Here is a 10,455-nt window from a genome sequence, read left to right as displayed (position 1 = left end):
GTCCTCAACGCGAGCACAAAGTGAGCCCATTGGAGCAGTAGCCAGAGCAAGTAACTTCATCGACACTCTCATTGACTTGGATCAACAGGAACCTTGGTGGTCAGATCTGGACTCTGGAGAAGAAGAAGGGCAAATTGAAGAACAGGTGAAAGAAGAGGGTACGAAGGGCGAAGGTTCCTCAGGGACTCATCAAGATCAAGGGGACCCCTCTCCTCCTCTTGCAACAATGTCCACCAATTCTGTAGGAGTGGTGACTCCCTCTACTCCCGACTCTCGACCTCTATTAGACAATCTGCTACCTCAATTGTTATGCATAGCTCCGGGTTCCTAGAAAATCCTTCTTCCACATCTATCCCACTCAAGGGTACTTTTGCTCCAGCCATACCTTTACCTGCCCCATGAAGGTTTCATCCCCCTTTTCCATCGACATCTTTGTTTGTTGCCTTTTCCACCACCTCCTTCATTCCCTCCTACTGCCTACTCATCCGACTTCAACTCCATCCCTCTCTTTCCCTAATGCTCTCCCAACCTCTTTAACCCCCACATCTTCTATGTTCTCACCCTTTCCCTCTGCAACACCAAGGTCCTCTGCGTATGCAATACCATCTAGGTACACTTCCTCTATGGCTACATCAGTAGTGACTACCCCATTGCGGACCTCGACAGGAGGTATTGTCGGTGTGGTCCCCTCCTCTAGAGCACCCACACCCAGCACCGACTTCCTCCAACTCTTGCATCTGCTTCAGTTTCTCGGGTGGGGATGGCAATTCTCAGTCTAGTAGATAGAGCTAGATTTCTTGAGCTACTCAATAAGGTCCATGTGAAGACTCAAAAGTTCAAAGGCCACCTCCATGAGGATGTGGAAGCTCATGTGAGGAAATTCCTCACAGCATATAGAGCTAAAGGTGTGGAGAATGAGCATGCATTCCTTCACATTTTCCCGTCGTCATTGGAGGATGTCGTGGATGTATGGTACAGTCAATTTCCCCCTGACCACTTCCAGATGTGGGCAAACCTAAGGGAGGAATTCTTACACACTTTCAAGTTGGAAAAATTCACACACATGATTTTATCCCCACCGATACCATGAATCCTAGTAGCGAAAGTATCTCGAAGATGTACACAAGGATGAGGGTCCTGGCTGCAAAGATGTCTGTGCCACCCAATGACGTTGTCATGAAGGAGTGGTTTTTGAAGGCTTTACCTTCATCGCTATAAGGCCGGTTGATAAACTCCTTGAGCATGCCTCACTACAAGACTTCCTGAGGGAAGCCGTGAAGATGGAATGGTCCCAATTAAGTTTTGCCTCAACACACACTCAGACTGCCCAACTTCTGAGAGAAGAGGGCTCACAAGCATGGCAGCAACTCAAGAAGGAGTTGGAAGAAATCAAAGAAGGTATGAAAGATAGAACAAGGGTGGATGGACCATCACCCTTTGAAGCTCAAATAAGAAGTGGTCTCTGGTGCACCGACTGTAAGGGTTTTGGCCATGGCTACTGGGAATGTCCATCAAAGCAAAAGGTACCCACTCCATCCTCCTTTTGCACATTTTGTGAAATTCATGGACATGATGCCTCCGAGTGTAGGTATCTTAAGGGGTTGAGAAAGCTTCTATTGGAGTATCTAACTGGGGAACCTTTGGTGGCTATAGTCAACAGAGCTGCATCAATCACTTCAGGGCCAGTACCCTTAGTTTTAGCCCCTGTGAAGGCACTTGAACCAACTACCCCTCCTACCATTGCACCTCCTCTTCTCCCTAATCCTCCTTTGCTCCAAGCTCCTGCTCCCAATCAAATTGGGTATCCATACTTCTATCCTCCACCCTACTATGCACATTATCAACCACCTATGTCAAGGGGTAGATATGGATCCCCTTATCAACGCGGTCGACAGGGTGGGTTCCGAGGTGGATGTGGAGGTGGAGGCAGAGGTACCAACTTTCACAGGCCCATCATGTGCTACAGATGTGGTGAGTACGACCACTACCAAGATGACTGTACACAACCATTCAGGGGACCCTCTTGTACACAATGCAACATAAATGACCACTACACCAGAGATTGTCCCAATGGCAGAGGGGAATCAGCATCCCAAGTCAACATGGTTGACGTAGTAGTGGCAGGGGAGAGTGACAAAACCCATTTGATTGGTGCCATGTTGGGAGCTATGACAAGGTCCCAAACAAAAGGGGACAGTAGTAAGGATGACTCAACATCAATATTAGACGCCTCATCACCAACTAGTACCAACTCAGTCACTAGAGGAGCATCTATAGTGAGACTAAAGTGGTAATGTGTGGGAAAAAATATGAAAAAAGGAAGAACTTCTTGTAGTTAAATCTAATGACAGGTGGAAAAGAGAGATAGTGAACTAAAGTAGAAATGTGCGAGAAAAATAAGCGATTAAAGAGGGGGATTATAGAGGGAAAATTTAAGGGGAAATTGTAAAGGAAAATATAAAGAAAAAGCTTAAGAGAATAATAAGAAAGGAATATAAGGGGATGTTATAAAGGAAAAACTAAAGGATGGGTTTTAGAAGGGAAAACATAAAGAGAAATTAGAAAAAAGGGGGAATATAAGAGGACAATTCTAATGGGAATTTTTTGAAAGAGAGAGAGGAGAAAAAAGAAAGGGGGGGAGGGGGGGGCGGTTCCTCATAATGAGATATGAAGGGGTTTAAGAGAAGATATATGGAAGAAGGTAACGTGTGAGTCCATGGTGGGCACTAGGGCGAGCGGCTCGGAGGCAAAGAGGCGGGAAGGGTTTGGACACAGGTGGCAGACTCTGGAGTACACCAAACAGTTGCTCACACAAGGTCCGTGGATGAGACAATACCTTGGCACAGTAAGTACAAAGATAGCTTGGGGGTTTGTGGATGCAACAGTGTGGGCAGCGCACAGCAGGGGCTGAGGGTGGGGCAGCACAGAAACCAAAAGAGGAGCAGAGTGATAGGCTTGCAGTGGAGGCTCGAGAGTTGTGTGAGGGGGTATGTAGAGTAGAGGGGGTTTAAATAGATAGTTAGTGAGAGTAGTCGGGGTATTTATGGAAGCTGGAGGTGAAGTGAGTTGAGAAGAAAGCATAGAGACCGAGGCCTTTGCACGTTAGGGGAGGCGGCTAGTTGGGATTCGAAACATGAACATTATTTGGGGGAAGGTATTGTCATTAATTATGTGCATAGATTCAAGGTCGGGGGAGCCAAAGAGTCGTGTGATGTGTCAGTAAGTACTAGGTGAGTCAGATGGCAGGGAAGCCAACATGTGGCACAAGAGGGGGGTTTAGATTAGTTTAAATATGGAAAAAGTGAGTAAGAGTAAAAAATTTATAGTAGAGGTGGAATAAAATTTTGAAAAATAGGTGGGGGAAAATGTAAGGGGTTTTCTTAATGATGGGATATTAATATAAATTATTTTTAAATTATTTGAATAGAGGTTTATAAAGAGTAATGAAAAAGTAAAAAAAAAGAATCAGGAATAAGTAGATCTAATAAACATAAGGAAAAATAGGATATTAGAAGATAAGAAATAAGGAAATTTTAAACAAGAAAATATAAATTTTGTAAAGGAAATTAAGAAAATCGTAAAAAATAGGTAAAAAGAAAAAGATTAAGGACCAAAGGATAACATTAAGGGAAAAGATAGTAGGATAGTAAAAAAATGATAGTAGGAAAAAAGGGAAAAAGAATAAAAATTAATAAAAGGGAAAGTTTGGAAAAAATGAGCATTTAAAGGAAAGTAAAATTATTAAAATTTGAAAAAGGTTTTTTTTTTTAAATTTGGACAGTGATATAAAGGAGAAAATAAGGGGCAAGGAAAAAATTATTAAAAAAAGAAAGTAAGGGGGGTTTACGGATAGCCCAAAAAAAAAGAAGATGAAGGGAAAAGGGGAAAATGAGAGAAAATTTTAGAATTATAAGAGACTAGGAAGTAAAAATGAAGTTTAACAAGTTAAATTAAGAGAGCTAAGTGTGGGATGAGGGGGGTAAATTTGGGGGGCTGGGGGGGGAGGCCGAAGGGGGGGGGGGTTTGTCAGGTGGGAAGACAAGGGAGCCAGGGTTTAGAGCTAGGGTTTAAACAAAAGGGAGGAAGGGGTAGGAAGTGTGTGTGCGTGCGTGCGTGCATGCGTGCATGTGTGTGTGTGTTTTAGACTTGACATGACCCCTTTCTATAGTGAAATGAAAACAATGTAGCTCAAAAGAGAGAGCAATTGTCATTAATGAAAGATATTGAATGCTAATGTTTTGTCAAAAGGTCAAAAAATTGTAGAATGCACAATTGTTCAAAAGGTTGCGCTTTGATAAGTCGTGGCAAGCATCACTTTTATTAAAGAGGGGAGTCTACATACCTACCACCATCCAACAAGAAAATTGATAACAACCATATTTTAACTTAGTTGGGAAGACAGGTGTCATAAACACCCTCCCTTGTTATCAGGATCACAATAAAAATAGTTGCTCATGCTACAAACTCATAAAGCTAAATTTTGACACTATGGTTTATGTGTAAAAAGTGTTTGAAGGGAAAGTAAAATTATGGTAATGTAATGAAAAAAAGTTGATGAATATAGGATAAGGGAAAGAGGAGGGGAGAATTTAAGACTTAGAGTATTAAATGTAAGATTTAAGATTATAAGGAGGGAAACTTTTATAAGAACGAGGAGCTTACATTAATGAGAACTTTAAAATCTAGAGCATTAAATGTAAATTTAAGATTTAGAGCAAAGGAGGGGGAAAATTTAAGAGAAGCTTAAATTAATGCTTTAGAGTATTGAATGTAAATTTTAAAAGCACTTAGGTTAAACATAGATTAAAACAATATAAAGAAAGGAGAGAGAGAGAGAGAGAGATTTTAAAAGGAAGTGCTAATTTTTTACATAGTTATCTGGAGGGGGGGGACTTATAGTAAAGGATTAACTGCTAGTTAGAAAAGTATAATCAATGGTGAGTTAGTTAAATGAAAGAATGTAGGGGGGTGGTTAGATACTAAAAATAAAAACAACAAAGAGATAAAGAATGTAAGAAGATAACGAGGAAGGGAGGGGTGTTTAGTATAAGGAAATGAAGACAAGGAGGATTAAAGAGGGAGAAAGGACCTGTGAGTCCATAATGATAACAAGCTTGGTTCATGACGAAAGTGTAGAGTGAGGAGCACAGCAAGGACGCGAACACATAGGGGATGAGGCAGCCGACGTACGAAAGACAAGGCAATGAAGAACGTGCCACAGAGAAGAGAGTAAGAGTTAAGAGTCTGCAAGGTTTGTGAAACCGAGGAGCTCATGAGGCATGAATGAGGGTGGAGGCAAGGACAGGGTAGTAGAGGAGTAGAGAAATGGGCACAGGGGTCGAGAGAGGTTGCCGTGAGCTAGAGAAAAAGAGGACGTAAAACTACAAAGGAGGGGACAATAGGTCACAGGTGAGCAGATAACAGAGGCTGCAGTAGAGGATTACGAGGGCAATGAATGGGATAAAGGGGCCACAAATGGGATGAGGTAGTTTTGAGTAGGAAGGAGAATAAATAGGTAGAAAAGGGACTCGGGAGGTGGGGAGACAGATTAATTAGTACGAAAACCGAAGCGATGGGGAGTTCATCGGGCGTGAAAGAGGTGGAGCTAGGGAGCGCATCAAGTGTGACAAGGAGACAAGACCCATAGTCGAGGGGTGGGTGGAATTAGTTAGGGAAAGATTAGGGGCGAGGTTTAGTTAGGGAAAGGTTAGGGAGAGAAGGCTAGAGAGAGAGAGAAATTAGAGGGAGAGAGAGTAAATTAGAGGGAAAGAGAGAGGAGGGTAAAGAGAGAGGGGAAAGAGAGATAGAGAGCGAGTAGAGAGAGAAAGAGAGAGAGAGAGAGAGAGGGGTTAGAGAAGAGAGGGTGGAGAGAGAGAGAGAGAGAGAGAGAGAGAGAGGGGTTAGAGAAGAGAGGGTGGAGAGAGAGAGACAGAGTGGAGAGAAGACAGGGGGGGTATAGAGAAGAGAGAGAAAATAGTTGAGAAAAGGGTACAACGAGGGTAGAAGAAACTTGTATTGTCAGGAGAGAATAAAGGTAGAAATGGAGGGGAGGAGAGAGGCATGTAGGGGAGATGTAAGTATGAAAAAAGGAAGGGTATAACATACTTGAGAAGGGGAGAAGAGGAAAACTTTAAGGAAAATATAAGCAAAAATAGGGGGGGAAAGTAGAAAACTAGGAAAAAATTAGAGAGAGGAGGTGGGGGGAAGGAAGGGAAAAGGAATTTCAGACATGTTGCTTCTATTGTCTATTTTTAGCTATAAGGTAGTAATTGTAAATTTATTTTCACACTTAGTGCATCTAAGCCATTGAGTTTTGAACAAAAAAATCAAGGGTCATTATTTGCATTCATGCTAATACTTTATCCTTTTTTGAATGATCCTATATTACTATGAGGTAATAGATGCATGGTTCAAGGGGGGTATTGCCATATTCCTATTGTATAGTATTAGCACCTCCTCCCTTTGCATATTATTAGCACCTTCTCATAATATGTTTTGAATGGATTTGGTATCCTAAATCCAGCAATAAAAACAATGCAAGCATAATCCCCTTGCCCACTATTTATATGAATCTATGTCAAAAGTACTTGTGGGTATGTATAAAAGGTACTTTTGTGCCAAAGTGAAAACTATTGGAAGTTGTCAAAGGTGCTTTTGTGGATTTCGAAGGGAATTAGATGGCACTATTTTTGAAAAATCCATTCTCGCCATCGATTAATCCCAAGTGAAACTATTCAGCTTCCTTTGTACACAAAATACCTTACTGTGAACATGATTCTAGAAATAAGTTGTTTGACCAATAGATTAAAGGACATACCATTTTCAAAACATTGCAAAAGTAGTGGTCATAGGTAACATCGGGATGCCAAAGTTTAAGACATTTGTGAAGAGGGAGGAGTAACCGATACTAAAGTATTTGTCATGACTGGAGTTACATGCGATTGTGCGTTTCCTAAAGATGGTTCTATCTACAAGTCGTGTTAGACATTGGGTGCCTAATGGCAATGTATAGTGGTGATGATCATATGCTATATGACCTAGTCAAAATAGTATGCCCACATTATTATCATGATTTTCATGTCATTTTCTTTACAAGCCCATGAAGTACTTTTCAAACTTTCACATGATGATATGTATAAACTATATCCTCCCATGTATTGAACAAAAAACCACCCACCCCTCGTCCCCTCCTTGGGCCTTTCCTTCCCCTTTGACATTTTTGGGAGCTATTTCTTTTTTGTAAAGCATATGCATCCTCTTACAATTTCAAGATACCTTATGCCTTCACCTAGTGATGACAATGTCAAAATAGCTTCGCCTAGCGTTGAGCTAAAGGTCACTAATGGAGAGCACAACTATCACAACTCAAACATTTAGTTATTGTATTGTTGCATATGAATGTGTTGGTAATGTTCAGTTCATTTTCCATCAAACTTCTTGTGATTTCCATTCAACACTCATCTTCGGAGACTTACATTCACATGCATGTCCTTACTCTCTTATTTTATGAATAGAAAAGTATAGAAAGCTAATGTCTTATTTGTCTTGTCATATACTTCACATGAGGAGTCAATAGAGTGCCATGTGGCATCAATGTACTTTCATTATAGCCCACCACTAGTTGAACTTCCCCTAACTTGTGTGTGTTCCTTTTCACAAAACTAACAACTACGTTCTAGGCTAGGTGAGTAAAGACATTGTTGCCCTATTTCATGTTTGGTGGACAATTGGTTTCTCACATAGTGCGTAGACTTTTATTCTTTAAACTAACACTACGAGCCCCCACCCGAGCCCCCACCCACTAGCTTTTTCGAAGGAGTTTTCTGAACAAGTATACTTGAGTGGTTTTATTGGAAGGACCCTTCAAGGGTGGGCATCATTAGGGGAGGGCAATGTCTATATATAATGAGGCCAAATCCTTGAGGGTCAAGTGGGACTTGCAGGTCAAGGGGGGAAATATGAGAGAGAGAGAGAGAGAGAGAGAGAGAGAGAGAGAGAGAGAGAGAGGACAACCCTCTAAGTAAACCAAAAGTTCCACCTTAAATGGAATAGATGAGCTTGTTTACTAACTCAATTGCCCTAAATCGACTCATTTTTTGAAAAGGTAAACCCTAGGGTTCAACTAAAATTTCCATCTCAAATCACATGGACGAGTCTCTAGAATAACTTAACTGTCCTATATCTAATTATTGTTGAAAAGGCAAATGGAAATTCTCATTTAAAAAATATATATATGAGCAAATGCAAGGGATAATTTTTGTGTAGAAAGACTATAAGAGTGTGTTCACCCCAAAGGCTTGAATTGTAGACCACCTAGCATGGTTTGTAATCAAAGCATTCACTCGCAACGACCCGGTCCTCCAATTCTATGGTATTGACCAAGGTGAAGATAATGATGATTAAGTACTCATTAAGGGATCTCTACTTATTCCAGTTCCTTTTCTAACGTTAAAATTGAAGATTTTGTGCCGTTCGCGTTTGCTTATCCTTCTCTCTCTCTGTGTCTCTTTGTTTTGGCTGCCGACCTTGTGTGTTGGAGCTTCGAAACAGCAGAGCAGCACAAGCTCACCGCGGATAGCCATGAGTTACTACGACCCCCAGAAGCCTCCCGTTAACGCTCCCCCTCCTCAAGGTTTGCCTCCTCTTCCCTTGCTTGCAGTCATCTCGCCTCTGGCTTCTGCTTCGATCCTGTTTCTGTATCCCGAGCTCGTGATCTTCCTCTTGGCGTAAGAAGTTTTGTGTGCGTCCTGGAGGACGCGTAACCGTTGCATTCTTGGAGGACGGTCAGCGCTTTTCGTGGATCTTGCCATCTTCTTCTCCTTTCCAGGCCGCGGGACGTTCTAGTGTCGATCTCCAATTTATCTTCCCCAGGAAAATCGAAATACACATACAAAACTCGCGTGCTTGGAATGTTTCATTCATGCACTCGTGCTTCTACTTCCTTTAATGGGCTTCGATCGCTTCGTATTTGACGTGGCCCTGGTCCGCTTATCGATCTTTTGTCTTTCGAGCATTGTGGTCTTCCGAATAACGACATATCGATGAGAAAACTTTAGTCTGGAAGAGTCACTGTTCAAGGATTGAGTAGATCCCATGGATCTGTCGTAAATGCTTTTCCGAGTTTATGTGGCAGTGTTCGTTTTCGCAGCCGCCGGCCACAGGTTTTCCTTCGCAGGAGTATAGTCGGACGCACACCAAATCGCTGATATTCGATATTTGTTGCCATGGCGTTTCGCAGGTTATCCTCCGCAAGGTTACCCGCCCCCAGGTTACCCGCCCCAGGGGTACCCCCCTGCTGGATATCCCCCACAAGGTTATCCTCCACAAGGTTATCCTCAGCAGGGATATCCTCCACAGCAGCAGCAGCCTCCTCAATATTACCAACAACAACAACAGAGCCAAGGGCCGTCGTTTATGGAAGGATGGTAAGGGTAGCTTCGTTCAGAATTTTGTGCTGATTCATATTCTTTTTCTGAGCAAAGTTCTGGTTTTGGGGGTCAAGTTATAATATTTGCAGCTTGTTACGTGCAGCTTAGCAGCGTTGTGTTGTTGCTGCTTGCTGGAGGCTTGCTTTTAAAGACCGAGTGCCTTTATGTGGCATGAAATGCAACATGCCAGACTGTCTGAACTACGATTTTTGTAATGGATAGCCAATAACTCAAAAAACATTTTCATATCTGTGGATTCATTTGTAATCAGATTATCTAATAGTACTTCGAAGGCGTTCATGCGTGCCAATTGAAACTTTGGAAGTCACATCAATGCTTCAGTTGCTTGCTGATCTTACTGTAGCCTACCTCCTATTGTGGTCTCCCAAGCCGTGGCTAAAAAGTGGTCTTGTGACTTTCAAGAGAGCTCATTCTCCACAATTCTGGGTTTCTCTTCGGTCAAGTATTTCAAGGGTTGCTGTAAGAGGTTTTTAAGGCTGAAGCCCTGTTAAATAGGTTTATTGAATGTCTTTTTCCTTTACTAATTTTGCATGAAACCACTGTTCTTTAACTTTTTTCTTGGTCTGCATGAGCCCCAAAGCTAGGTGTTAGATATTTGAAGTCAAACGAGACTGGCTGGTTTTTAAAACCGAAGAGGAGTCTAGCTATTTGGAAGCTTGATGAAAGGTTGACGACCTTATGAGTAGAGTCAATTAACATTAGTTATAATCAACATCTGGCTTTGACGTTGGGAAGGGACTGCTGAACCTGTCAGATCTTAGCATTCCTTTTCAGTGTGCGTGTCTAGCAGTGTGGATGTCATTCGCAGGCATTGTATGCCTGTCTATTTCCATGTTCTTAAGAATGTTCTAATTGGGAGACCTGTATGCCTTTGTTTAGGCTAGCCTCCATGGTGCATGCCTTGGAATGCAGTGGATAACATAATGCATGGAAAGTGAGCGTAACTTATTGTATGGTTAGAGTAATGAGCCATTAGGTTTGCTTCTATTCAGGAGGTAGTCATGTT

At 42.0% G+C, this 10,455-nt stretch overlaps 1 protein-coding gene across 2 annotated transcripts; it reads left to right on the top strand.

The window, feature by feature from the left end:
• The first annotated feature begins 8,443 nt into the window (after positions 1-8,443).
• Positions 8,444-9,969, top strand: WIH2 (proline-rich family protein). 2 transcript variants are annotated; one of them, XM_087399823.1, is made up of 3 exons: positions 8,444-8,632; positions 9,254-9,425; positions 9,532-9,969. In XM_087399823.1, exons 1-3 carry the CDS (start codon positions 8,581-8,583, stop codon positions 9,575-9,577), a joined length of 270 nt encoding a protein of 89 aa, XP_087255949.1. In that variant the 5' UTR covers positions 8,444-8,580; the 3' UTR covers positions 9,578-9,969. The 2 variants fall into 2 exon arrangements, with proteins under 2 accessions (XP_087255949.1, XP_087255948.1); XM_087399822.1 differs by having other exon boundaries at positions 9,239-9,425.
• The last annotated feature ends 486 nt before the right edge of the window (positions 9,970-10,455 follow it).

The sequence above is a fragment of the Dipteris shenzhenensis genome, chromosome 28 (assembly GCF_047967505.1).
Source record: "Dipteris shenzhenensis isolate YYH24624 ecotype China chromosome 28, Dip_SZ_1.0, whole genome shotgun sequence".
NCBI classification, from domain to species: domain Eukaryota; kingdom Viridiplantae; phylum Streptophyta; class Polypodiopsida; order Gleicheniales; family Dipteridaceae; genus Dipteris; species Dipteris shenzhenensis.
Note: the sequence above shows the minus strand (reverse complement) of the source record. Positions and strands in the feature narration are given on the sequence as shown.